Consider the following 27,542-nt stretch of genomic DNA (forward strand, 5'->3'; position numbering starts at 1 on the left):
TTGAGTCACGAGCACCGTGAACTTTGAGAAGCAGCGTTCTAACCCAGCACAGCCAAAGGGCTGTACCTGAACCACCCAAACACACCTTGCGTCTTAGGAGTGAAAACGGCCTCTTCCCAAGGAAGCTGTTTTCCCCTGAGGCTGTTTCATCCAAGGAACGGTGGCAGAGGTCGCCCTGCTCCCCACCCCACACCCACCCCCTGCTCTGCTGCCACCTCAGCATCCAGTTTCTGCCCAGTTCCCACCTGATGCAGACATTCAAGGCAGCCAGCGTGCTTCTACATCCAGTTTATACACAGCTCTATACAATATACAGAAACCTTTATATACAGATATATTTATAGAATAAGCTATATTAATTTGTCTCTCCTTTTTACAGCAATATTAGTTTGGATCTTTCATACATTAAGTACAAAAAAGTCTGGGGAGAATGGCACGTAGAGTGCGTGAAGGTCTGTGAGGCCCGGCTGCTCGCTACCGATTGCATATGGAGTCACCCGGGCACTTGTGCTGCAGGTCTGGGGATGGAATGGGGGTCAGTCTGAGCCGCACTGGGCTGAGGGGGGTGGCTCAGACCCCCCAGTGTGGTATGGGGCGGAGGAGGGAGACGTGCAGCAGGCCCATTCTTCAGGAGCGAGGTGGGTAGGGGGCAGGTTAGGGGTGGGCTGCCCCTGGATGCCCAGGACTGAGCCCAAGCCTGCCCCAGCTCCAAGCCTGCAACACGGTGTGGCTGCAGCCTTGGGGGTGGGGGGTCTGTCCCTGATGGCTCAGCCCTGGGATGGGTGATGTGCCTATGTTAGCGGTCCCAGGACCCATCCTGGCAGAGGAGGAATTAAAAGGCCAGACATCAAGTCTCTCCCTGTGACTGGCCGGGGTGCTTGTCAGATCTTTCCTCTAATGAAGTCGTTTTCTAAACTCTAAGGGTCACTGATTTTGTCTTGCTTCTGTGCTAGGCTGAAGCTATGCCTCAGCAGGGGCAGGACGTCTTTGAGTCTGGTGAAGGTGGGAGTTACAGAGGATAAGGGGAGGCCCAGCTCCCAGGTCTCTGTCCCCTCTGTCAGGGTGGGCAGGGGTCCCCAGGACAGCCATCCAGGCCAGTCCCAGCTGTGTGGGGAGCCAGGGGCCAGGCTTCAGGCCCCTAGGTACCAGTGATCATGAGATGGGGGGCTCTTGGTCAGGGGAGCCGAGGCCACCCAGGGAGGCTGCGGGCAGGGCCAGAGTGGGAGGGACCATGCCACCGCAGAATGAAGGCACGAGCAGGCAGTCAGCCGTGCGGTCAGCGCCTTGGTACACGCCAGTTTTCCAAAACAGGGGTCAGAACAGTAGGCGCAATGGGAACAGATGGTGTCTAAAGCTGAGCTTGTCCCTCGGCCCTGCCTCCCAGGCCCCATCATGCTCCCTGACCACTTTCTTGGCAGGCTAGGAGGGGCAGCAGGCAGGCAGGGCAGGTAGGGTGGGCAGCCCCAGCGGCCCCTTCCTCAGGAACGGTGCACACTCATGCACATGCACACGCGCCAACACTAGCATGCACACCCGCCCACCCCTCTTCTGGGGAAACACCAGGGGCTACCTCCCCAGTTGGTTCCCAAACCCAGCAGGGGAGGAACCCCTATGGGGACCTCAGGCTAAACCGGGACCACTCCCAGCCCCTGGCTCCTCCTTGGGCAGTGGACAGGGGTCTCCAGCCAAGGCCCACCATACCCCATTCTTGGCCCCACCTCCTACCAACAGGACATCATTGGGGGTGGGAGGGAGGAAGGCCTGCTTCCCAGGAGGGTGCCCAGGCTAGCGAGGAGGGAAAACTGAGGGGGGCAGGGACGTGTCGGTTCCAGATCCCAGGGCCCGGAGCTGCCTAGTCATGGTGGGGCTGACACAAAGGGGTCAGGTGGGGCCCCCCGAGGAAGGGGGCTCTCTTCCTTCCTCCCAGCGCAGTGACTCTGCAGCTGGGGTGGTCACAGCAGTGCCCACCACCCTTCGAGTGGCCAGGATCCTTGGGGGTAGAAGGTAAGCCAGGAAGCCAGGAAGTAGCCAGCAGGCAGGGCAGGCCTGGGTACCAGGACCCATGCGCAGAGGAGGCAGCATGAGGGGCACCAGGTGGAAAAGGGGCGGCCCTGACCCCACCCTCCTCTGGCCTCTCCAGGCCCCTGGTCGCCTCGGGCCCTCCTTGGAGGAGGGCTACTGAACATATGATCAGGCGGGGGGCTTGCAAGCCCAGAACACACCCTGAGCCCAGCCCAGCAGCTTCTGTAAACATATACAGCACTGCAGGCCACCTCGGCAGGGACACCCCAGGGGGCTGGCCAGCAGGCACCAGATCTGGGGGGTGGCCAGGGCAGAGGCCGACCTGGACCACATGTGAGAATGTGTGTTGGGGGCACTGCTTTCCACCTGGGCCCTGGGAGAGCAGCCAGCAGGCAGTGATGGAGGCAGCTTGCCCATGGCCTGCCCTGGAACAGCGGGTGCCAGAACGCCCCCACGGAGGGCAGTCAGGCTGAGAGGGTGAGTGTGGCCCATCCAGCAGGCAGCCCTGGCTCCACATCCTTCCCCATCTTTCCCCATCTGCGGGGCCACCTTGGCTCTGGGGGTCCTAAGCTGAGGTAGGGATGCGGACCCCCAGCTCGGCAGCAATGCCTGTGCCTGAGGCTAAACTGCCCCTTGGGGTCTTTCTTCAAAGCTGCCTGGCAGGGGGCAGCCGCCAGCTGCCCACAGAGCCACCTGCTCCTGCCTGGCCCAGCTAGCCATGTGACGGGGGTGCTAGCGTGCTGAGATGACCAGCTCATCCTGCTTGGCGGGGCTGGCCCCGTGGCCAGTGGGGGTAGAAGTCCGGATCTTGTCAGCTGCCAGGCATTCCTGGCTGCTGAGGCCCGTGGGCGTCAAGTCCATGAGCTCACCCGAGGAGCTGAGCGGGAAGGAGGGCGAGAGCGAGATGCCCGAGGAGGGGTCGGCTGAGCCGGCAAAGAGCCGCGGGGGCTTGGGCACCAGGTTGGGCTCGAACTGGGCACGGAGAAGGATCTCTTGCTGGCTGGGGGACTTGGGGCCCTCGGCATAGTCGCTGGTGGGGCTCTCGGGCACCACCATGCAGTAGAGGTCCTGGAAGGAGCTGCTCTTGCTGTCCAGGTTGAAGAGGCTGTCGATGAACTCGGCGAATTCCAGCACCTGAGGGCTGGGTGAGTCCCCCAGGCGCCCGTTGTGCAGCGCCAGCTCCCCGCGGGAGGCCGGCCTGCCACCGCCACCCCCCACCTCTTCCTCCTCATTGGCCGCGGCACTGGGGGGCCGCTCAGGAGTGACGCCGCCGCTGCCCGGGGCCGCTTCCAGGGGCTGCGTGTCCTGTGAGTGCTTGGACAGGCTGTCAGCCGCCAGCAGCTCAGTTCGCGAGCTCAGGGACGGGTTTTCCTCGGGGATTGCAGGGTCAATGTAGAAGAGGTGGCCCTCGTCACGCTCCAGCACGGCGTGGAGGCTGGGCGAGCCTCGGATGCTGCGGAAGCCCGAGGAGCGGCGCGAGTCGAAGCTGTACAGGGACTCTGTGTCCGAGAGGCTCTCCATGGTGGCCAGTGGTGCCCGCCGGGCCTGCAGCTCCGCAGCCAGCCGCTCCTGGGTGGACAGCAGCAGCAGCTCCACCGGGTCCTGGCGGGCCGCCGCCGCCGCAGCCACGGGAGACAGCAGCCGCCCCTCTGAGAAGCCCTCCAGGCTCATCTCAGACTGGGACTTGCTCCTGCAGAGGGAGGGGAGAGCAGGGGTGTGAGACTCAGAAGCGAGAGGGCACTGAACCCAACCCAGCTCCCTGGCTAAAATAAGCTTGCAGGGAATGAGGCATACAGTTCGTTTAGCAGTTGTTGAATCGTTTGGGGCAGGGAATGCTTGTTTTTTATTTTTATTTTTGAGATGGAGTCTCGCTCTGTCACCCAGGCTAGAGTGCAGAGGCGTGATCGCAGCTCACTGCAACCTCTGCCTCAAGTGATCCACCCGCTTCAGCCTCCCAAAGTGCTGAGAGTGCAGGCATGAGCCACTGTACCCAGCTAGGAATGCTTATTTATTTTTATTTTTATTTTTGAGACGGAGTCTTGCTCTGTCACCCAGGCTGGAGAGCAAATGCACAATCTTGGCTCATTGCAACCTCCACCTCCCCTATTGAAGCGATTCTCCTGGCTATTATTTGTATTTTTAGTAAAGAGGGGATTTCACCATGTTGGTCAGGCTGGTCTTGAACTCCTGACCTCAGGTGATCTACCCGCCTCAGCCTCCCAAAGTGCAGGGATTATAAGCATGAGCCGCCACGCCTGGCTGGGAATGCTTATTTTTAAAAAACAACTCACAAGAACTCAAGGTAGAAGACAAAAGAGTTGCGGCTTGAGCCAGGAGGGGGACCCTGAGGGGCTAAGACCCTGCTGGCAGCACTGGGGCTTCAGGAGTGCCACTGGGATTCCCTGCACCAGAACCCCTGTCGCTGCACCGATTCGAGAATGAGGCTCCGAGAGACTCCCAGGCCCCAGGTCACTCATGAGGCCACAGTGGAATGGGAGAGAAGAGGGAGGGAGGGACAGAGGGCAGCAGGGAGACAGGGAAGGGAGAGGGCCCTGCCAGGAGCTGCCCTATTGGTTCCACCCCAATCTCAGAGACAGCACCCTTGGGTGCCGCTCCCAGAGATCTCATCACTTCCTTCCTCATTCGGGTCTCCTCCTGCCTCTCCCATGGGCTGCAGCCCTCTGCTGGACGGGGAACCCTGGAGCCCCTGGCTCCGCAGACCAGCCTGCAGGGGGTGAGTGACAGTGTAAGGAGTGGGTGGCTGGCAGCAGTCACTGCAGCCGGAAATGGACACTGGGTCCCTCATCTGGTTGTGCAGCCGCCACAGGAAATGCGCAAATGGCAGGGAGAGATGTCCAGGTGTCCCTACCAAGGGCCAAGAAGCAGCCTCTTGGCCGGATCTGTGACCAAGGGCACAGGCCTGGGTGGGAAGGTCCTAGAAAGGCAGGACAATGCTCCCCTGGAAGGACTACCACTTAAGAGCCTGGCACCCGTCAAAGAGTATGCGAATGGGTAGAGTGCTATGGCCTGCACGTGCACCCACCTGTGAGCGTGTGTGCCGCACCTGTGTGTGTGTGCATCCGTGAGCATCTGTGTGCATCTCTGTTCATGTGTATGAGTGTGTAGGCCATGTCTGTGTATGTCAGCTAGCCCATGTGTGTCCCTACGCCTCTGTGCCTGGGTCTGAGCACAGGTGTGTTCATGCATTGACATGTGTGGCTGCCTGCCCACGTGTGTCCTTGTATACCTGTGTCTACACCTTTGTCTGGTGTGTGTCTTGTACATGTGCATATCTGCAGGGGGTGATCTGTATACTTATAAATTATAATTGTGTGCACATGTATATGTGTAAGCTTAGATACAAATATGTAAGTAAACAGGTGCCCATCTGTTTGGGTCTAAGCGTGTAAGAGTGAATCTGTGCTTTTGTGGCCCAGGGTTTGTGGGTCTGTGTGCCTAAATGTCCCCTAGCTCATGTGGGCTTCAGGGACAGGAGGCTGGGGGACAGCTGGAGCACAGCGAGAGAGCCCTGGAGCACAGAGGGTGCGTTTGATCCCTCCTGTGCACATGTGCAGAGCTGAGCCTGGTGCGTGCACAAAACGCACGTGCGCACAAGTTTGCGTACTCTGAACCGCACTCACCCTGAAGGGGCCTGGGAGTAGCCAAGCTCACCTGACGCTGCTGTTGCGGTGGTCTGCAGTCGGCAGCTCCAGGGCGAGGCCAGCGGGCATGGGCGGCCCCGTGGGGAGTGGCTGCTGCTGAAAGATGAGCTCAGGAGTCAGGTCCACCTCGGTAGGGCTCACCATGACCTTGGCAGCAGACAGCAGAGCAGTCTTCCCCTTGTTGTAGTTCTCCAGCACCTGAGGACAGGATGGGGAGGCTGTGGGTGGGGGAGGAGAGGGACGGCAGGCCCCACCCTGGGGCCGATGTGGAGCCAGGGCCCAGGCCTCGCAGGCCAAGCAGAGCCTCATGGAGGCACTTGGGTCCCACTCTCCTCCTCCCGAGGTCACCGCTCCCCAAGGCCTGAGACTTGCCCATCTGGTCACGACGCGCCCCACAGCCTGGCTCCTGCTCTTGCCCTGGCTGTCTTCAGCCTTTCTGCAGCCAGGGGATGGCTGTGGCTGTCACTGCTTGCCCACGCGTCTGGCAGGTGGCCTTCAGGGCCTCTGAGCTTAGCCTGCCTCAGGGACAGGCCCCTGGGAGTCTCCTTATCTCCTCCCCACCATGGGGCAATGTGGTGATGTGGAAAGAGCCAGGGGTGTAGGGGTAAAGTGTCTGAGTGGGGCTTTCTGGCCCAGCCACCTACTTCTCTGAGCCCCAGCACCCTTACATGTAAAATGGGGGAGTGCTCCAACCTGCAAGGCGCCTGTGGGGCTCTGCTGGGCGCCAGGCCTTGCTCCCCGGAGCGGCCCTGTTGCGAGCTGCCTCACCTTGTTGAGCCCCTCCATGACCACATAGGGCAGGTGCTCGTGCAGCATGGCTGGCGAGATGATCACCTCATTGAAGGCCTTGTTGTCGCCCCAGATGGCAAAGTACGTGGGCTCCTCCTGCTCACAGCAGCTGAGACGGACATGGACAGAGGGGAGCTGAGGGTGGAGTGGTGGCCTGGCCCTTGGTGCCAGGACCTCCTGGCTCTGCTCTCTGCCCTGCTCAGCAGGGCTGGCATGGGTTTGGAGGTCCTGGGCCCACCTGGCAGCAGGGCTGTGTTCCCGGCCTGGGCTCCTGTGCTGCCCTCAGCCTGGGAAAGGCTGGCCTTGAGCCTCAGCCACGGTCCCTCCGCAGCCTTCAACCTGCTTTTGACCTGGGCCACGCTGGCTCCACCTAGGGCAGGGCCCAGCTCGCCAGCTTGTGTCAGGGGAGGCAGCCAACCCTGGAGGGAGGAGCCAGGCCCTGCGTCTGGAGGAGCGCAGAGTGGGAAAGGTCTGCCCTCGTGCCTCTCCTGTTCCACTCCTGCCCCGGCCCCCACCTTGGTCACAGCTGTCTCCCAGGAATCCCCCTGGTAAAGCCAAGTGACAACTGACAACTGAGGTGTGAGCCGGCCAGGGCCTGAGGGGTAAGCCCTCCAGGGCACCCACTTTTAAATGGACCGGGAGTGGGAGAGCTGCCGTGGGGGATTGACACTGGAGGTGAAGCCGGACTATGGAGAGAAGCGTGGAGTCCTGCTCAGGCCTGGCCTTCTGTTCCATTTCCAGGGCCTGAGGCTGGGGAAGGCCTCCGTGGGGGCCCTGGGCCATCTTCTTCCAGCCTCCACCCCCAGCCCCAAGGGGCAGCTGAGCCAAGGCCAGCCCTGCCCTCCACTGCCCCTGCCCCGGCCACGGCCCTCTGCGGCAGCAGACCCTGGCAGAACCTACCAGCACTGCTCGGCAGGGTGGCTGTGAACCACGTGGATGATGCGGCCGGGCGGGTAGAGTGGGGTGCTGGCTGAGAGGGCGATAGTTAGGTCGCTGGGGTGGGTCCAGAGCCGCGTGCTGGCCAGGGTGGTCACCTCTACCTCCTCAGGCAGCTCTGACTTGGGGATGCATTTGGTGGCCCCCACGATGATCCGCCACTGTGTGGGGTGGAACGGGGGAGATGGAGCAGGGCTGAGTGGCACTGGCTGGGGGCAGGGGCAGGGTGCTGAGAAGGGGGGCTCAGCAGGTGAGAGGTGGGAGGCGAGATGGCAAAGGGCAGGGGAAGGGCAGTGGCCGGAGCGTTAGACGTCGGTGCCCACCTGAAGAGGCAGTGGCCGAGGTGCACGGTGGCCAGACGGCCAATAAGGTGCCAAGGACAGATGACATGGAATTGTTGAATTTCAGGGCTGCCAAGGGGCTGGAAGCCCAGCCAACCCCTCATCTAGTAGATGGGGAGACAGGCCCAGTGAGGGGAGGGACTTATTCTGGGTCACTCCGCAAGTCTGAGGCCAAACAGACCCTAGAGCTGAGTCCCGCTGGACCTGCCAGGCCTGGCCTGACGAAGGCCCAGAATTAATCTGGTGGGAGCCGTTCCACCTCCCCGGAACCAGGCTCCTCCAGGCAGACACGGCCCCACAAAGCTTTGCTGCCCTGCTCACCGCCTGGCACCTGGTACCTGGCCCAGGGCCCTGCCTGCATAGAGTCTAGGGCACCAAAGCTGGGAACGGTCTAGACGGGGCTGAGACAGTGAATGGGCTGAGGGCCCACCCAGAGCAGGGGACGGGGGGCGAGGAGGGGTGACCACCCAGCGGACCCGCTCCTCCTCCTGCACCCCGGCCTGCCTCGGCGTGCCTGGCCACCGCGCGCCCACCCCCACCTGGCCAACCCACCCGCCATGTCCTCCAGAGACCTGATGCGGATTAGGAAGGGCTGACCCTCTCCTCTTGGCCACAGCAGAAAATCAGAACAAACTGTACCCAAATCCTCTCCACAGCTCATTCCCAGCCCTCCCTGAGCCTGGGGAATCTCAGCGGCGTTGGCAGAGGCCTTTCCTCACTGCTCAGTCTCTGCATCGTTCTGACTGTGGGCAGCTCCCAGGTCAGTGTGATGGGAGCCCCTTGGCTCCCGTCCTGATTCTGTTCTAACTTGCTCTGTGAGCAAATGCAAGTCCCTCCCACTCTGGGTCTCAGTTTCCCCATTTGCACAATGACAGGGGTTGGATGGCTTGAGCCTGGGGACGCTGAGGGTCTGACAGTCTCAAGTTCCCACGACGGCAGCCACATGCTGCCCTGGCCTCCCATGGCAGGGCCTCTTGTGCTTTGCCCAAGAAATCGGTGGGGGACAAGGGCAGGGACGGGCGACGCTGCACAGAGGCAGGGTGCCCAGGCGGGGGCTCACTTTGGGCTTGGTGCTTCGCTGCAGGACATCCAGGAGCTGTCTGCGGAAGCCTTCCAGCTGCGAGAGGCCGATCCTGGGAAGGGAGCGAGACAGGGCCGTCAGCCAGGCCTGGTCGGGGCTATGAGAGGTACGGGGCGAGGAGCAGAGGGCCAGACACATCCCAGCTCAGGAACAAGAAGACAAGTCTGCAGGGTCATGGGGTGGAGAGGAGTCCACAGAGCAGCTCCCCAGGGCAGAGTCGAGGAGCAGGAGCACAGGCAGGGCGGGCACCAGCACGTGTGTTCACCTGGGCTTCTCTCCATTGACAGGGCAACTAAGGGTGGGAAGGGGCGTGGAGGAATCGGAGCGAGACAGATGTGGGGGCCAGGGAGAGGCCTGGAGGAGGGAGAAACAACCTGGCAAGGGACCATGCAGCGTGGGGAAGAACTCACCTGGGAACGAGGTCTTTGCCCAGAACCACAGCAGTCACGAACTCCTTGGAATACTCCATCGCATCCTCACTGCAAGGGAAGTTGGAGCAGAAGCTAAGGCCAAGGGGGAGGGGTAGTGGTGATCTGGAATCGGGGCGGGGGCCAGCCAGATGCAAGCCCTGCCCCTGCTTCCTGGGTTGGCTCCTGGGGAGCTGGCTGGTGGCAGGCTGGGTTGCCACCTCCCTGCTCTGTCTTTTCCACTGGCGAGGCTTTGCCGGGTGGATCCCGGGGGCACATGGCATTTCAGACCTCCACCCTCCACTCTCCAGGCCCCCAGACCTCCACGTGACCAGAACTCAGACTCCCAGTGCAGCCCGAGCCCCAGCCAACCCTCAGCCCCCACTGGTCCCAACTGCCCCAGCCAACTCCGAGGCCTCAGACGGCTCACCTCAGCAGGCCCCCTGGGGGGGAGTAGGCAAAGCACTTGAGGGTCGGGTACTGAGGGCGCAGAAGGAAGGAGAGGATGGCAGCCGTGCCCGCGCCCAGGGAGTGGCCCACCACAATCAGGCCGTAGTGTTTGGTTCCACGACCCTGGAGACCGAGAGAAGTCTGAGAGCCGTGCCCGCTGCCACCAAGCGATGGTCTTAGCCAACCCAAGGGAGGCCGAGGGGTCTTCCCAGACTCCTGGGATCACGTCTGTGCCATGTGAATGCGGGGCAGAGAGAACCAAGCTAGGTCCCTGCAGAGCGACTGCTTAGCCAGACTGTTCTAATAAACTCCTACTTACGCTTCAAAACCTTGCTCAGGGGTTATGTGCTTGGGGAAGCCCTCCTGATGTTCCAGGAGTGGCTCGCTCACTCTACTCATTGCATCTGTAGCTGGGATGGAGCTTTTTATCACTACGGTCATTACTCTGTTACAAACATGTGATTACCTGACCCCATCCCTCCACCCTCACTACTAGACTGAAGTCTCCTGAGGCCAGAGCCTGCTTTGCTTTGGAAGGGGCAGCGGGTGGCATCTCAGGAGCTACCTGCACAGACCATGGCCAGTGGGCAGGGCTCAGAGCCCCCCAGGCAGACAGGCCTCTCCACATTTCCTTCTGACAAATGATTCTGCAGCTATGAGGCTGAAAAGCCGCCTGCCCTGAATCATTGTCATGCCTCCAGTGTCTGGCATGACTCAGGTACCCAATGACTGTAGGTGGGGCAGAGCAGGACGCCCACGGGCCCTGGCACAAAAGAGGAGGGGTTGGGAGCCAGGCTCGAAGGGGTCGCGGGAGCCTGGCTTTCGTGGAAGGTGCGAGCTTCCATCACTCATCCATCCTCTCTTCTCTCTGCTGCCTCGGAGGAGGGGGACCCGGGTGTGACAAGGGCTTAGTGTCATGGACAATGCCTCACCAGGTCTCGCCCGAAGGCCTGGGACAGGACCATTTCCTGCTCCAGTTTCTTCTTGATGTACTCAGCTGAGAGCACCATTCCCTGGGTGGGCAGGAACAGAAGCAGGGTTAGCGGGAGGCCTCCCAGTGACCAGCAAACCCACGGTGACCTGAGGCTCAGGAACCCCGCCCCGTTCATATTCCCCTTTGGGCCTGGTGACAACCCGGCTGTGGGGGCTGGTGGACTCGCTGATCGTGTCATTTCCACTTCACAGGTAGGCACTAAGGCGCAGAGGGGCGACGTGGCTAATGGAGCTGGTGTGAGCTCTTCTCAGCTGCCTCTCAGGCTTTTCCATGGACAGGCTCTGGGCTGGGCAGGGCTGTGGGGCTCACAGCAGTGGGCCGCAGTGGGCCTTTCAGACTCATCCATGCCTCTGACCCATCTCTTCCAGCGCCCAGCGAGCAGGGAGGAACCCCCAACGACACATACTTCTGCACGCTGGCAGGGGAGGGAAGAAGCCCAGGGGCCCTGGGGACATGACTCGGGTACCTTGTGGCCCAGCCAGGTGCCGTGGTGTCCCTCCACGGGGAGGCGCTCAGCATCGCCCGTCAGGTCGGTCAGGGCGTCCTTGGAGAGAGAAGAGACAGGTGAGGTGTGGGCTGAAGAGGACAGAAAGAGGGAGGCAGGCACCCCCGGGGGCTGGGAGCCACAGGTAGCGTACCTTGGGGGACAGGGTCCCCCGGATACTGATCACCACCTTCTTCTTGTCATGGTCCACCGCCACGTAGAAGGGCGTTTCGTAGACCTAGGAGGCGGGCAGCTCGTGAGCCTGAGCAGCCCTGGTGGGGCCAGACTCAGGGAAAGTGACCTAGGCAGGTCTCCTTCCTGGCCAGGAAGTCCGGCTCCACCAGCCACGGGGCCTCTGCCCTCGGAGAGGCTGATGGGCTCCCAGGGTCACTGGGGATCTCCTCCCATCCCTAGCCACAGGCCTGGCCTGCCCTCCCAGCTCCTCATTGCCTCTGGCAGCCCTGAGTGCCACCACTCGCAGAGTCCAGGTGATGGCTGCCGCTCCCCGAAGCCTCCCAGCTGCTGCCCTCACTTCCTTTCCCCGGAGGGCTAGGGCCCAGCAACCCGAACACTGGGTGCGGGACTGATGTCTGCTTTCCCAGCCCCAGAGGTGGTGCAGGCCAGGGTCTGGGGAGGACGAGGGGGCCACCTCTGATCTGCCCAGCTAGGGATGCCTGGAAGTTGCAACCAGCCAGCACCAACCAAGCAAGGGCTCCTGCTGGCCTGGAAGGACAGCCTCAGTACCCCAGGCCCTCAGCTGCTGCTCCTGACACCAGGCCCCAGCTCTGCCCGCCCTGCCTGGCCTCACCGCATCATGGCAGGAGGTGTAGACGATGTCCACCGCCGTCATGTTCTCGTCCAGGAAGTGGCGCCGGATGGCAATAGCATTGCAGCCGCAGCAGTTGTCTTCCTCGATGGTGACTCCAGGGGCGAACCGCGGCCTCGCAGGACACAGGCAACACCTGGGGAGGGGTGGCAGACAGTTCAGGGCCAGGGAGTTCCCAAGGGAACAATTTTCTCCCGCCATCGTCCCCGGAAGCAGTTCCAGTGAGCTTTCAGCCCCACTGCCTCTCCCAAAGCGCCCTCGCTAAGTCCTGGTGACCACGTTACCAAATCCACAGGCCACTCTTAGCCCTCCTCTTAACCGAGCTCTCGGCAGCACCTGACCTTTTGGGCCCTTCCCTCTCCCCACCTGGCTGGGGCCCCCGCCTCTCTGGGACTCCCCTGGGCAGTGCCTACTCACCGGTGTCCCCAACACTGAGGCCCTGGGGTCCCTCTAGGGGTACTGGCTCCTCCATGAGCTCATGCAGTCTTGTGTTTGGACACCACCTGCACACTCAGGAATCCACCCCAGGCCCGCCCCGACCCCCAGATGCGTCCATCCAATGGCCTAGGCAACACTCCCTCGGATGCCTGACAACGTGCCAGCTCCCAAACTCCATCCCTGCTGTGTACCCTAGCCCTGCTGAGGTCTTCCCAAGGCCCCTTGGTTGCTTGGGCTCTGGCTTGCAGCTGTCTGTGGCTCCTCAGCCGTCACCCCCACGGCCATGCCACTCAGTCAGTACACGTGCCCGGCTTCCTTTCACACTCAGAGCCATACTTCAGGTGTTCCCTTCCTCTCCTGCCCCTGCCCCGGCAGCTCTGCCAGGGACTGCCCTGGTGGCCTTGACTGGCCTCCCTGCACTTGCCCCTAAACTCTCAGCTCGGCAATGAAGTGGCCCCTTTTTTTTTTTTTTTAATTGAGACGGAGTTTCGCTCTTGTTACCCAGGCTGGAGTGCAATGGCACGATCTTGGCTCACCGCAACCTCCACCTCCTGGGTTCAAGCAATTCTCCTGCCTCAGCCTCCTGAGTAGCTGGAACTACAGGTGCGCGCCACCATGTCCAGCTAATTTTTGTATTTTTAGTAGAGATGGGGTTTCACCTTGTTGACCAGGATGGTCTCGATCTCTTGACCTCGTGATCCACCCGCCTCGGCCTCCCAAAGTGCTGGGATTACAGGCGTGAGCCACCGCGCCTGGCTGAAGTGGCCCTTTTAAGGTGAGTCGAGCCACATCATTTTCTTCTTAAGCCCCTGCAGCAACGCCCTGTCTACCCACGAGGCCCTGTTCTCTCTGACCTGCTGCCAGTGTGGTCAGCAGCACCTGAGAAGCAGCAGACCTGAGGCGGTGTGGCCTGGGCCCTGGCCCCTCTGGGCCTCTGTTCAAATATCCTGTCACAGTGAGGTCTCTCCTGGCACCTCATCTAACAGCCAGGGCTCTCCAGGTCCCAGCGCTCCCCATCCCAACCAGGCACCCGGCTTTATGTGGGTCCAAAGTGCCCATCTGCTCCACTACGTGTCTTATTGCTTTGTCTATGCACTGTCCACCTCCCTGCTGGGCAGTGAGCACCTCAGAGAGGTTCACCGCTGTGTTCCGGGCACACAAACGGTGCCAGGCACATAGTAGCCTCCCCGCAGAAATGAATGAGGCAGCCCTGGAGCTGGGCACCCAGCTAGGTGCAGCTGTGCCTCTGGCCACCAGAGGGAGCCAGCACCCCACTGATCAGGCACTAGGAGCCGGCGCCCACGTGACTGGGCCTGCCAGTTGTCACGGGATGACAGCTGAGATTTTATTAGGAATCTTAGATTCTGGTGATGCTGGGAAGTTTGTCTTCACTCGGAGCATCACTTGGGTGACTATTACACACTTTCCAACGGGGAGAGGCTTCACTGAGAAAGCCATGGGGCTTAGCGGGGACAACCCCGGTGTACGATGGCAGAGCGTGGTCTGCCAAACTGCAGTCAAGTGTTGGCGGTCAGGATCTAGGGGCTGACTCCTGTGCTCAGGCAGCTGTTCCCGCTCCAACCTCAGCTGAGCATGAGGCTGTAACAGCGTGGCCTTTGGAGGCTGGAGGCTTGAGTCTGAAGCCTTGCTGTGTCACTTCCTGACCCCAAGGGCCTGGCACTCGGCCATTCTAAGCCTCAGTTTCCTCTTCTGTAAGAGCGGGTACTGACAGCTACATCACAAGGCTGGTGTGAGATCAAGGGTCCAAGATGCAGAAAAGATCTGGCCTATAATTGGTGCTTAATAAAACGTGGCTCCCCGCTTCTCCAGTGACAGGGCTGCCTCTGAACCAGTGATCTTCAGGCCAGGGGAACCAGTCAGGGGAGCAGGGCCAGCACCCTGGATGGGAGGGCCCTGGGGTCATCCAGTGCAGGGCTGGAGCCAAGCCAGGAGCAGGCCTGGCTTGCTGTGCTCTGCATGGGCTGAGAACTGCTGCCGGGGGAGAGGCCTGGGCCCAAGGCAGAGGCTAGCCCTCTCCCTTCTTGCCAGGCTGCTGTGGAGAGGCTGGGGCACTGAGAAAGGCACTGGACTCTGGCCTCCTCCCAACGCCCTGGGCTGTAAGCCTGCCTCTCTCTGCCCCACAGGCACCTGGTTCTTCCAGGCAGGGGTCTGGCTGGGCCCTCATGAGGTCTAAGGACTCTGCTCTCTCTGCAGCACTAAGACACCTAATGCAAATGCCAGCATCCCTCCTGTTTGCAGGGCACCAAAAGAGCCCTGCCTGCCAGTGATGTCCTGGGTTCTGAAACACCCTATGGCCAGGCAGGAGAGATACTGCCTGTTACAATTTAGGAAACTGAGGCTCCAAGAGATGTCCCCACACTACCAGTGAGTCATGGAGCAAGGCCTGCCAGAGCCCAGGTCTCAGCACTCAGCCCGGTGCTCATCTTGAGAAGTTCTCTGCCATGGCTGGTACTCCCAGGGCTGCCAGCAAGAATGCCAGGCACGTGCAGCTGACAAAGATGGGAAGGGGGCATGAGGTGCTCCAGTCCTCTCTGATCAGTCACCAGACGGATGATGAGAATCAAGCCCCGAGAGCCACCCAGCTTTCTGAGGACAGGTCAGACTCTGCAGAGTGGGTGTGGCTGCTGTGGGTCCCAAGGGCGGGGATGTTAAGGACAGAAGCTGCCGCCCAGCATGCCAGCCTTTCCAGAACGGAAGCCCAGGGAGCTGTCCTCCTTCTTCCTAGCATGAGCTGAGGGCAGAGATACCCAGGATAGGGAGGGGGTTCCTCCTGGAGCAGGTGACCTTCTCTGGCCCACTTAGGAGAGCAGAGTCCACACAGCCCCCAAGCGGTAGGCTGAGGGCGGAGCCAGGCTGCAGGCCAGGTCTGGGGGCTAAGGCCTCTCCGAGATCCCCCGGAAGGTTGAAGCCTTTAACTAATGGGCCTTCTCGGTGTCTTTTCAGAGACCTCTATGGATGGGGCCTCCCTACCAGGAAAGCCCTTTTTTCCAGAAAGGCAGAGCACATGAGGGGAGCCGAGAGAAGGGAAGATGTGGGCAGGAGGGAATGGCTGAGGGGGCAGAGAGAGAACGCCAGAAGGGAGGGGGGGCAGCAGTGTGGGAGTTATGCAATATCTCATCTAGCCCTCTCCAAAAACTTCTACGAGGCATGTAGCAACATCTCCACTTCGCAGATAAAGAAACCGAGCCTCAGAGAGGTAGACTCGCTCGCCCAAGGCTGCAAGTGACAACGTCCAGATTCAAACCCCTAACTGTGTGATTCCAAAGGCCACAGCGTCACTGCTCAGGGACAATATAGAACCAGAAAGGCCCAGAGAAGATGCAGAAAAGCAGCCACTCAGGGCAAGGCAGTGGGCACAGCCCCTTATCTCAGCCCTTCCTCACACAGCACCCGGGAGGAGAGGCGCGATCGCTGGGGGACAGGACGGGGGTACTCACGAGCAAGACCGAGCCAGCTGGCAGAGGCCGCAGGCGGGTTTCCGCATCAGGTACATGGGCCAGCCGTAGGCGGCCAGGGCGAAGAGCATGTAGTAGCAGACCTCTTTGTAGCGGAGCATCTCTTGCTAGAAGAGAGGAGGCAGAGGGCGGTCACCTCCTGCCCTTCCTGCCTGCAGCCTCAGGGCCCAGCAGTTCCCCAGGCAGGGAGGGGCTGCCGGTCCCCTGTGGAGGTGTGCGGCCCAGGTCTTAGAGGAGGGACACTACTCCAGGCGATAATTGCATTTCCCTAATTATCTCCACGCAACCAGGACACGAGTCCTCTGAGACCTGTCCTGTTGCTCCAGTCTCAGAATTAATGATTTGGGGTCAGAAAATTACTTGGTTGATTTCCTTGTCTGTTTTCCAGAGAAGGGAAGAGTTGAGGGGCATGAGTAGTAATCCCCCGCCACCCTCAGCAATCAGCCCTGAGAAGGACCCTTGGTGCTGCGAAAACGTAGCCCTGAAAGGCCCTGGCCCTCCAGCTGGGTGGGCTGTGTGGGCTTGGGCAGCAAGGCATCCTCGCTGGGCCCGGAGACCAATCACTGAATCTTTCGCCCTCGGGTTGTCTGCAAACATCGGGAGCCTTCAGCTTGACTCAGCCAGCTGCAGGCTCCCAGGGCTCCGGGCAGGGGCTGCGTCTGTGCGAGACTGGGATCTCTCTGTGGGAGACTGGGATCTATCGGGAGAAAGGTGCCAGTTTGAAAGCCAGTGTGTCTAAGGCCCTGCAGCCACTGTTGACGCTGAGGAGGTTATTGGCTGCTAGGGTGGAGGGATGAAGAGGCAGGGTGTCCCAGCGAAGTGCCTGCCAGCTTCCAGTCTTTCCTGAGTGCCCCAGGCGCCGGGAGAGGGAATTAGCCACCTTGTAAAAGTTAAAGAGGGTGATTAGTCACCTTGTGAAGTGAAGTAGGTGGCACCTTAATCAGGGCCCCGAGGCCCATGGAAACATCCCCGGCCAGCCTGGCTGCTCTTCAGGAACAAGAGTGGGGAGGTAATCATCCTCTCCCTGTTGGGAGCTCCCTGAAGCCTCGGGGGCGGGGCAGGCCCTGGCAGCCTCTGCCAGGTGGCAGGTGTGACCCTGGCACCTCAATGGGAGTCGCTTGATGGGAGTCACAGCTGCCTGCCCTCCATGCTCCCTGTGAGGAGTGGGAGGGAGAGGGTGGTGAGAGCAGGCAGGGCAGGGCCTGGCAAGCAGAAATGGGCTGGTTTGGGGCACCCATTATGGATGTGGCTATTTTTAGAGAGGATACAAATGCCTGCTTTGTTGGGGAGTAGGGGCAGACAGGGCGGACAGAGGCTTTTCTAAGGGACTGAGTGTTGGGGTTTCTTTTCTTCTTTTTAGGAAACAGTGCAGCTGGAGTGCAGTGGCACAATCATAGCTCACCGCAGCCCTGATCTGGGCTCAAGCAAACCTCCTACCTCAGTCTCCCAAGTAGCTGGGGTCACAGGCATGCGCAACCATGCTTGGCTATTTTTTGGGGGGCGGGGGGTAGAGACGGGGTCTCACTATGTTACCAAGGCTGGTCTCAAACTCCTGGCCTCAAGCAATCCTCCCACCTCGGCCTCCCAAAGTGCTGGGATTGCAGGTGCGAGATGGCACACGTGGCCTAAAGGACTGAGATTTCTAAGAGACGGAATTCTTTCCATCAGCATCCTGGCTGGCACTGTGGCTCCCCAGCACTGTGATGGGAATGGCTCGTGTCCTTCCAGCACAGCTATGGTGGAAGGTGTGCCCAGTGTCATTTCACAGATGAGGGGCCTGCTGGAGGTCACAGCGACCGGCATCAGAGCAGATGCACACTCTAACCATTCGCTTCCCGAGGCAGGGCCTGTTCCTCCCGGCTGCCAGCTGTGATTCCAGCCTGGGCTGTGCTGGGCGCGGGGCTGGGCTCTCCCAGCACTGTACTGGCAGCACCTTTCTCCGTAACATGCTGGATTTCTACTAAAGGCACTTGAGAAAAGGTTCCTCTACTAAGAAAGCCTGGAAATCAAGTTCTACGCCCGCTGCATTTCATAACAGCAGCAGCCAGAATCCTAGCAGCTCACCCTGGTGAAGCACTCTGTCATCCGAAGAGGCCAGGACCAAACACTTCTGAACTTGGTAAAGGAATTCAGGGGATTCGTTTGTAGAAACGGTGTGAGGTGGGTGGTTCTTGTGAAGGGCATGATCTGAGCAGGGAGGCTCTCCCGAGAGCCAGGCGGGGGCAATGTGGCTGGCACTGCCAGGACAGCTAGGAGGTGTTTGCTTAGGTCATTGTGGCAGAGAGGGAGGGATGGGGATGGGTGGGTGGGATGGGAGCTGATCTCTGACTCACCGAATTCTTGAGGTCGAGGTACTTGGTGTTTCTCGTCACTGGCATCCCAGACAGAAAGGCCAAGATGTCATTGTTTGCCTGTAAGACGGGCAGGTGAAGAGGGATAATGGCTGGCCCAGGCCCGGCTGCATGGCCAGGAAAGGGGGCCCAGGCCCTGGCATCTGCCTGCTTCCCAAAGGCCGAGAAGCCCAAAGGAGCATGCAACTTCTAGTTCTTCCAAGATTCAGCCACTTTTCCAAAATCTGAGGTTTCTCCATATTTCCAGAGGTTCCCCTTCTACCCAAAACATCAAGCCCCTGAGGACATTCCTGGCCCCTAGTGGGGGGTGGGGAGGTATTTTTATGAGATGCTGAGAAACCCTAACTGGGGTTGGTGTGTTGGTGGGGATGTGGGGGGGCGGAGCAGTCAGGCAGAAGGCTGGCTCGGGAGCTCACGGCGGCCACCAAGCCTGCGGTTAGAAGTCCTTCGAGGGCCAGCCCCAGGGGCAGCCACGCAGGGCCCGGAAAGTCCCTGCAGTAGTGGTCACGGAAAGCCTGGCTAAAGGACAAGCTCAGGAAGGCAGGGGGAGCCCGCGGCAAAAGGTGGCCTCCAAGCTGCAAGAGGGCACGTGGTGGCTGCGGAGCTACGTGGGAGCGAGCCCTCTGCTGCAGGGGCCACAGGGAAGGGGCCCAAAAGGAGGGTGGTGTGGGGAGGTCACGGAGGAGGGGCTGGCGGGGCTCACCTCGTCCAGCACGGCGTTGCGCTTGGCCCGCTGCCGCTGCCGGAGCAGCACCAGGCCAGCGATGATGTCGGACGGGACAATGTCCAGGTCCCGGAAGAACTCGGCAAAGAGGTAGGCGATTTCTGAGTAAGCATCCTACGAGGCCCAAGAAGGCGGGAGGCAGTGGCAGGGGAGCAGGAGAGAGGACGAGAGGCCAGGAGTAAATCCCCCCGGGCTGGAAGGCTGTAGAAGTGTCTGCTCGGGGACCCCCGGGCAGGTTCTCCCCGGCACCTCCGCAGCCCCCGCTGAGCGTGACCCTGTGCGGCCCTGTGCGCCTGTGACCCTGAGGGCCCTGCCCAGGGCTCTGGCCTCCTAGACCTGGCAGTAGCTTGGAATTCCCAGGGTGCCCACTGTCTACCTAGAGCAGGTGCCAACCTGAGCCACTCCTTTCCACCTTCCCTGACGCTGGGATCAAGGCCGGCGGCTCCGGTTTGTTTCTCCTCTAGCCTTTCTCTCCAGCAGAGAAACCAAGCTAAGCTCCTGGCTCCCTTGGCCCCACCAGCTGTGACCTTGGGGGTCCCTCTTCAGGCCTCTGTGGAGCCTGCCAGGTCTCAGGCCCCCTCCCCCAGCTACCCACAGGCTGCTGGCTCAGTGACCCCCACAATGTGCCCTAGAAGGGGGTGTTCTCGCTGGCCCAGTGGCCCCCCGCGGCTTCTCTCCAGGCCCTTGGCCTGAGGACAGCGTATGTCTGGGCCTCAGGGCAGGAGGCAAGCCCTGCTGGCTGGTGCACCTCGGTCTTCCCTTCCCCGCCCCACACTGCAGCCTAGAGCCTCTTCCCTAACCTGTCAGGAGAGGCTGAGGTGGGAACCACCACATGGCAATGAACTCTGCCTCACTGGGTCTCGCCCCGGAGTGTCTGGCACTTGTACGTGGATAAATCAAGGGCTGCCAACTCAAATGCCGAATGGAGCGAAACAGAGCCAGCTACTGCTCGGCTCCAGCTGACCAGCCCTGGGAGAGGGCCCACTTCCCCAGATTCAGAAGTACAGGAGTTTATGGAAACACCCTGATTTTTAAATGCTGGCGTCCAATTAAAATGTGTAAGCAACACAACACAGGCTGATCAAACTGTGCTTGGGAGTGGACCTGGCCCCTGGGACCATCAGTGCCTATCGGGACACTTGCCCTGGGGCTCCGCTATGAGGTACTGCTTTTTCCCCAGATGCTGACAACAGCCCCAGCTCTACCCATGCGCCCGGAGAGGTGGGCGTGCCCGCCACACAGCACAGCAGCTCCAGCCTCCATCCGCCAGGGGCCGGCTCTCTGCCCTCTGCCTGGCCTGCCTGTGGCCCAGACCCCTCAGACCACCCCAGAGAGACCCAAGGGGGTGCTCCCCGCCCACCAGGGAAACTCGGGGGCTTTCTTCCACTGGATTACTCACTCTACGGCTCACCAGGGGACGCCGGTGGGCAGGAGCCACTCGAGGCTTCCTGGTGGCTTCCGTGGAAGGCACTTTGCTGTCTGCCTCAGGGAGGAGTGGTCTCCTGACCTCACTGGCTCTGCTACTAACTAGCTGTGGGACGCTGAGCAAGTCACTCCACCTCTCTGGGCCTCAGCTGCCTGATCTGTAAAACGAGGGGTGGGACTGGATGATCTCTAAAGTGCCTGCCCACTGTGGGGTGCTCCTGGAGGACCCCAGGGCCTGCTTCCCTTCCCTCCCCTTGGGGGCCGCCCCCAGCTGGCCCTGTCTTCCTTCTGCAAGTGCCTTGGATAGGTCTGGCCCTCTGGCCACTTTTCTGAGCTCCCAGGCGTTGAAGGCTGACTATGTGCCCCCATCTGGGCCAGGTGCCGAAGGCTGACTGTGTGCCCCCATCTGGGACTGTGCTAAGTGCCTATTGGCTTTGCCAGGTCTTCCTGATTAATCTGCTGCTGGTGAAACGCTAGTTTTCTTTGTCTTCAGGTCACCCTGACTTTGAGTATTTCTTCTTCTAAACTAGAGGATAAGTTCCAAGGGCTTTGATACAAAGTCTTCACAGCTTTCTGTTCCCTTGACAAAGCAAGTGGACGCTGTCTCACATGCTGGAGCCAGTGAGTCAGTGAATAACAGGCCCCCATGTGAGCAGGCTGTATTTGCTCACGCTGGAAACCCAGTTCCTTCCCACCAGCCCTGCCCCATCCCACTTTGCCAAGGGAGCAAACGGCCCCCAAATCACCTGACCACAGGATGTGAGCCAGAGGGGAGCGACTTCCCAGTACTTACTGACTGCGAGTCTTTCGTCCGCGTGCAGCAGAGGAACACTTTGAGCCGGCGTGACCAGCTGGTGGCCTGACCCTCCTCTAAGCGGTGCCTGCAAAGCGGGAGAGGCGGTATGTGTGAGGTCAGAGGGCTGGACCAGATGTTATGGAAACAGGACAGCCTGTTCCCAGGACCCTACCAAAGGGTTCCCACAGGGGGTTCTGGGGGAGAACAGGGCCCAGGCCCTTCCAAAGCTGGTGGCCAGTGGCCTGGCTGCTGGCTAGCAGGGGCACTCCCTGACAGACTCCTGCTAGCCTAGGATGGTGTGTGCTGTTGGCCAAGGGTGAGTGGGTCAAAAAGGGAGGTAGGGAGCGGTGAAGAGGTTCCTTGGCTTTTGGAAGACTAGACCCAGGCAGGCTCTGGGGCTTCAGAGCTGGGAGCCTAAAGTGGGGCTACCCTGCAGCTCAGGTGTCCAAAGGCTCAAACCCTGGAAGAGGTCAGCAGGGTGTTGAGCCTCTCTGTCATCTCATTCTAAGGCCTGGAACAGACCTTCCAGAAAGACCTGCTTTTCCCTAGAAAGGATTTCAGACACGTATATACTTACATACTCTACTTACAGGAAATTGATGGGGCTGAATGAGGCTCTGCATTTCCCAGTTCCTTAGATCTGATACCTAGGTGGGGGGAGGGCTCTACCCCTCCCCAACATGGTCTATTCTCTGTCTATTATCACCCCCCAACCCCACCCCCAGTGGATCTGGCTGCTCGGATGGAGAATCGGGGTCTCCAGGAGTCTGTACCCAAAGGCAGAGCAATGGGCCAGTGATTCACAGAGGTTCCTCCTAGGCTGGTTGTCTGGAGTCAGCGTGTTTGAGCATAAAGATAACAGATCCAACATTAAAAGTGCAGACCTCCAAACCGAGCAAGAAGGGGCTGGCTTGCTTTTGTGCCACATGCTGGCTCCTTAAAAGCCGGATGCTGGGTGGTCAGGAGAGGAAGGCAAGGGTGACCCTCAGATGCATTCAAGGCACTTAATGCCCATCAGGAGTGACAGGCTGGGCCCTTTTTGAGCCTCTTGGCTCTTCCTTGTGTCTGAGGACCACTTCCCGCTCTCCAACCCTGGCTCCCTAAGGCAGATGGCCACGAGGAGGAGGGCAACAGGGTCTTCCAGGGCTGCAGGAAGGGGGTAGGGAAGGGTGCAGGGACTTGCTGCTTTGGGGACTTGCCGGCTCTTAGGGGCTTGGGCAGCTGTACATTCTAAGACAGTGTCCCACCTTCCAGGGGCCTGATGAAGGGACAGTGTGCTGGCCAAGCAGGGTTCCCAGAGCACTGTGGGATGGGTGGTGGTGGCCAGCTGGGCTGGAAGGGAAAATGGGTTCTGGGGCCTTGGCACCAAGACCTGACATTTTGGGCTGGGAGGTGGCCAGAGCAGGCATGGGTGTGGCTCTGGCTGCAGTGCTGAGCTAACGTGGAAGGTCCACGGGAAGCTGAACATAGTGGCGCAGGAGGGTGGGATGGGGAGAATTCCTGCCGGGCAGGGGGCCCAGGCAGCCTGCTCCCCAGGTGAGGGTGCTTGAGCCAGCTACTCCGGGCTGCAGGTGTGGGGCCAATTCTGCACCCCAGCAGCATGACCCAGGGCAGGTGACCCACCCTCTCTGAGACTTGGATTCTTCATCTGTAGAATGGTCTCACAACCATGCTGCGGCTCACAAAGGGATTAAATGGATGAATTGCATAAAGGGCTCAGCATGGGGAGCTCCTTACCTAATGCACCGTAGAAACCCCATTCACAGGAGGTACTGGGGCCCACCCTGGAAGCCCCGCTCTTTTTCTTTCAACACTGCCTGGATGCCCTCCCTCATTTTGCCTGCCATGGCACACTTTCCCCCATCTTTAAAACACCATGCAAAATTCACCCCCTCTAGGAAGCTTTCCTTGACTAACCTCTTCCAATCTCTGAATTCTAGAGGCAGCCTAGCCTAGTGTTAATAGTTAGTTAAGTGGCTGGGCATGGTGGCTCATGCCTGTAATCCCAGCACTTTGAGAGGCTGAGGCAGGAGGATCACAAGGTTAGGAGTTTGAGACCAGCCTGACCAACATGGTGAAACCCTGTCTCTACCAAAAATACAAAAATTAGCCGGATATGGTGGCACATGCCTGTAATCCCAGCTACTTGTGCGGCTGAGGCAGGGGAACTGCTTGAACCCAGGAGGTGAAGGTTGCAGTGAGCCGAGATCATGCCACTGAACTCCAGCCTGGGAAACAGAGCAAGACTCTTGTATCAAAAAAAAAAAAAAAAAATAGTTAAGCAAGGGCTCCAAAGCCAGATTGCCTGAGCCAGTTCCCAGCCTCGCCATTTTCTAGCTGTGTAACCTCAGGCAAGTCCCATAATCTCTCTGTACCTCAGTTTCTCCACCTGTATTATGGGGAAGATGACAGCTGCCTGGTGGAGTTGTAACTTAACTATACACAATGCTTGCCTTCGCTGCTATTAGCATTGTTATTATCAGCACTGACAGCGATGACAGTAGCTACTATTTACTGAGCACTTACCCAGTGTGAGCACTGCGTTAGTCCCTCTGCAGGTTTTATCTCAGTTAAATCTCACAACAACATCATGAGACAAGAACTGTTATTATTCCCAGACAAGGAAACAGGCAGGGAGAGGTTAAGCTCTTTGACTAATACCCACGGCTCACACAAGGTTGGCCTGCAGTCTGGGAGGCCTGGGGCAGCCTCCTGGAGAATGGAGACCTCTGCCCACGAGTCAGCAAAGCCCACCCGGGGGCTGCCCGCCCACCCTGCTGACTGACCGCAGGTTGTAGGTCCGAAGGTTACGCTGCCGCCTCTTGGTGGCTCTCAGCTTGACAAAGGTGCGGCCCGTGGGGTCGAAGACACAGAGGACGGTGATGCACACACTGAGGATGACCACCCAGTTGCAGACAACCATCCCTGCGGGCAGCAGTGGGGGACAGTAGGTAGAGACGCTGGGGACACGTCGCTGCCTCACCCGCTCTGAAGAAAGGGACGCTGGAGCCTCCCTCCCCCTAAATGCTTCTGGGGACAAAAGCCAGGCTCCAAAGCCCCTGGTCCCAGCCTCTGGCCACATACGTGGCCACCCTCTTGCCCACCCACAACTCCAAGGGCCACTCTTGGCTCAGAGCAAGCGGCTCTGTGGGTTTTCAAGGAGGTGTTGAGGAGCCTCGACTTGAACTAGGCAGCTCCGTGCCTGCTGCAGCCCACCCCAGACCAGGGTCCCCTAAGGGTGGCTGGCAGGACTCAAGGGTGAGGGAAGCTGCCTCGCCCAGCCAACCTGCTTGTGCCCTGACAAAAGCCATTTCCCTCCAGCAATGCCCAAGCTTCTTCCTCTCTAAACCGATCCCGTCCCCTGTGCCCCTGGGGCTGCTGAGGCTCCAGCAGGTCGCCCAGACGTACCGAGGGTGACGTTCTTGGCAGTGAGGTCGTTGCAGGAGTTGTAGTACTGAGTGAGCCACACGATGCCCACGATGGCGTAGATGAACTCGATCACCAGGATGGCTGCAAGGAGAGCAGGCCTGGCTGAAGGATGGCCGCCACCTGCCCACCAGGGAAGGGCCTGGCCTCTCCTATCACAGAGCCTTCAACCAGCTCAGTAGCAAAGGCAGAAGCTGTGGGCCAGCAGCACACCCCCGACCTCTGCCTCCCAGGCCCCAAGGCTGTCCTGTCACCATTTGGCCCTGTTGCAGGGGCCCGACCCCTTGCAATGTGCCCACCACTTGTCCTAGCTTCTGTGCCCTCAGGTCCCAGGGCCTCTCTGAGAAGGTGGCTGGAAAGGTGGGTGATAAAGAGGCATTTCCTCATCCTTCTTTTTTTTTTTCTTTTTGAGTTTTGCTCTTGTTCATTGCCCAGGCTGGAGTGCAATGGTGAGATCTCAACTCACTGCAACCTCCACCTCCCGGGTTCAAGCGATTCTCCTGCCTCAGCCTCCCAAGTGGCTGGGATTACAGGCACACGCCAGCACACTCAGCTAATTTTTGTATTTTTAGTAGAGATGGGGTTTCACTATATTGGCCAGGCTGGTCTCGAACTCCTGACCTCAAGTGATCTGCCTGCCTCGGCCTCTCAAAGTGCTGGGATTACAGGCATGAGCCACCACGCCGGCCCATTTCCTCATTCTTTCAGGATTTCAGAATCATGTGTCCGAACTCTGGCTCTGGAATCAGACACATCTTAGGCAAGTCACCTAATCTGTCTCTTGGCCTCCATTTCCTCATCTGCAAAATGGGAGTGACAACATCTATGCTGTAAGACTACAAAAGTTAGATGAGAGTGTGTTCACTTTATGGAAACTCCCAGCAAGAGGCCCCTGGAACCTGATGGAGGAGAGGGGAAGGGCCCAGTGGCCCAAGATCTGCATCCAGCTCAGGCCCCTCAGTGCTCGGAGCCCAGGGCTGAGACTGGAGGGGTGGGGTATGGAGTGGTGGCTGAGGAGGAGATCTGCTGGCCTCACTGGGGCAGCACTGGAAGCCCCAGCCCCACAGGCAGCAGCGTGGCAGCTCAGAGACCAGACTTTGGAGCCAGACAGCTTGGGTTCAAATCCCATCTCCGACATTTACACACTTACTAGTTGTGTGACCTTGAAGGGGCTAGGCCTGGGCCTCAGTTTCCTCGTCTCTAAAAGGAGACCAGTAACACCCGCTCCCTGTGAGTTAACACAGGAAAAAGCGCTCAGCACAGTGCACAGAAGCACAAGAGGTGTTCACTAGGAACGACCAGAAGAAGGGGCTGCAACCTGAGCCCAGGAAGAGGACACAGGCTGGTCCTCTGGGGAGCCGGCCCCGACCCCTGAGGGGGTTCCCAGGAAGTGGCGAGCCTGGATGGAAAAGGATCACAGGGAAGACGTGCTCTGAAGAGATGTACATGGTTTAGGATAGGGGTCAGCAGGCTTTTTCTGTAAAGGGCCAAAGAGCAAATGTCTTGGACTCTGGGAGTCCTACAGTCTCTGTAGTAACTAGTCAACTCGGCTGTTGCAGGGGCAAAGCAGCTGGAGACAACACCTGACTGAATGGATATGTTTCAGTCAAACTTTTTTGTTTTTAGACTGAGTCTTGCTCTCTCACCCAGGCTGAAGTGCAGTGGCGCAATCTTGGCTCACTGCAACCTCCACCTCCTGGGTTCAAGCGATTCTCCTGCCTCAGCCTCCCAAGTAGCTGTGATTACAGGCACGTACTATCATGCCTGGCTAATTTTTGTATTTTTAGTAGAGACGGGGTTTCCCCATGTTGGCCAGGCTGGTCTTGAACTCCTGACCTTGTGATCCACCCGATGTGGCCTCAAAGTGCTGGGATTACAGGCGTGAGCCACCCTACATTCAGCCTAAAACCTTACTTATAAACACATACAGCAGGCTGGATTTGGCCCTCAGCTTGCAGTTTGCTGGCCCCTTGTCTAGAATGTAAGCCATAGAAGGCCTTAGTTCACTGGTGTACCCCTGTGCTAACACAGGGCCTGGCTCATAGCATGTGCCCAGTAAATCCTGGCTGGACGAATGGAGAGGCGGGAGTTGTCTGGGGCAGCACCCCAGGGTGGGTGGCCCTTACCCAGGCGCACGTAGAGCACGTACTGCATGGAGTCGCGGGGCTCCGTGTAGAGGATGCCCCCACGCATGCTCAGCCAGATGATGGCCATCTCAGCGATCATGCAGCTCAGCAGGATGCCCAGGTAGCCTCGGCCGTGATCCACCAAGTTCAGGGAGCAGGCCTCGTGCGGGCTGTAGACCAGGCCGAAGAGCACCACGGACAGGATCACAAACCTGTCAAGGGAAAGCCCACGTGAGCAAGGCCGGGTGCCCCCCACACCTGAAGATGTCCCTAGTAGGCAGGCCCCTCCCCAGCCCAGATTCAGAGGAGGGAGGGGTGGCAGCAGGTACCTCCTCCTAAGACCATTGTCTACCTGGCACTGAATGCCTAGAAGGGCTGGGTGGCCAAAGACTCAGGGTCAGCCTTGGGGAGACAGTGGCAGCAACTCCACCCAGTGCCGGGGTCAGGTCCAGCAATGGTAGCAGGGGTCTCGGCTCCATGTGGGTACCGCCCTGAGGGGCTCAATGTTTCAGGCACCTCCTCCGGACAGCTGGGAGCATGACAGGGTCAGGACTTGGGCCCAAGAAGGGAGGAACAAAGGGCCAGAAAGCTTCCTTCCAGGCCTTTCTCCCCAAACCCGGGGCCTAAGGCCCCAGGTCTGGGGACTCACCAGGTGGTGTGCAGGAGGAAGAGGAAGATGGCCGGCAGGACGAGGTCATCGCTGCCCACAGACCAGCGCCGCCGGAACACCACGATCCCGGGCATGGCTGGTGGCTCTGCAGAGGCTCAGCGGGCCTGGTGCTCACCTC

At 59.7% G+C, this 27,542-nt stretch overlaps 1 protein-coding gene across 1 annotated transcript; it reads right to left on the bottom strand.

The window, feature by feature from the left end:
* Nucleotides 1-272: 272 nt before the first annotated feature.
* On the bottom strand, nucleotides 273-27,542 carry DAGLA (diacylglycerol lipase alpha). Its single transcript, XM_012454389.3, has 19 exons — nucleotides 27,404-27,542; nucleotides 26,755-26,966; nucleotides 24,611-24,712; nucleotides 23,989-24,127; nucleotides 21,200-21,287; nucleotides 18,961-19,095; nucleotides 18,240-18,317; nucleotides 15,889-16,013; nucleotides 11,975-12,128; nucleotides 11,321-11,404; nucleotides 11,149-11,226; nucleotides 10,621-10,701; nucleotides 9,669-9,811; nucleotides 9,242-9,310; nucleotides 8,811-8,883; nucleotides 7,374-7,570; nucleotides 6,453-6,582; nucleotides 5,695-5,882; nucleotides 273-3,712 (listed from the first exon to the last, which is right to left on the bottom strand). The coding sequence occupies exons 1-19, from the start codon at nucleotides 27,496-27,498 to the stop codon at nucleotides 2,755-2,757; spliced, it is 3,129 nt and encodes a 1,042-aa protein (XP_012309812.2). The 5' UTR covers nucleotides 27,499-27,542; the 3' UTR covers nucleotides 273-2,754.

Source organism: Aotus nancymaae, unplaced genomic scaffold (assembly GCF_030222135.1).
Source record: "Aotus nancymaae isolate 86718 unplaced genomic scaffold, 86718_ANA_hifiasm-v0.15.2.pri h1tg000059l, whole genome shotgun sequence".
NCBI classification, from domain to species: Eukaryota; Metazoa; Chordata; class Mammalia; order Primates; family Aotidae; genus Aotus; species Aotus nancymaae.

Excerpts from the sequence above, each read along its gene's own strand:
- DAGLA (XM_012454389.3), bottom strand. The coding sequence starts at position 27,498 with ATGCCCGGGATCGTGGTGTTCCGGCGGCGCTGGTCTGTGGGCAGCGAT. Across the intron at positions 26,967-27,403 it reads TTCCTCCTGCACACCACCTG|GTTTGTGATCCTGTCCGTGG; the intron begins GTGAGTCCCCAG and ends TTCCCTTGACAG. Across the intron at positions 11,405-11,974 it reads ACACCTCCTGCCATGATGCG|GTCTACGAAACGCCCTTCTA; the intron begins GTGAGGCCAGGC and ends CCCGCCTCCTAG.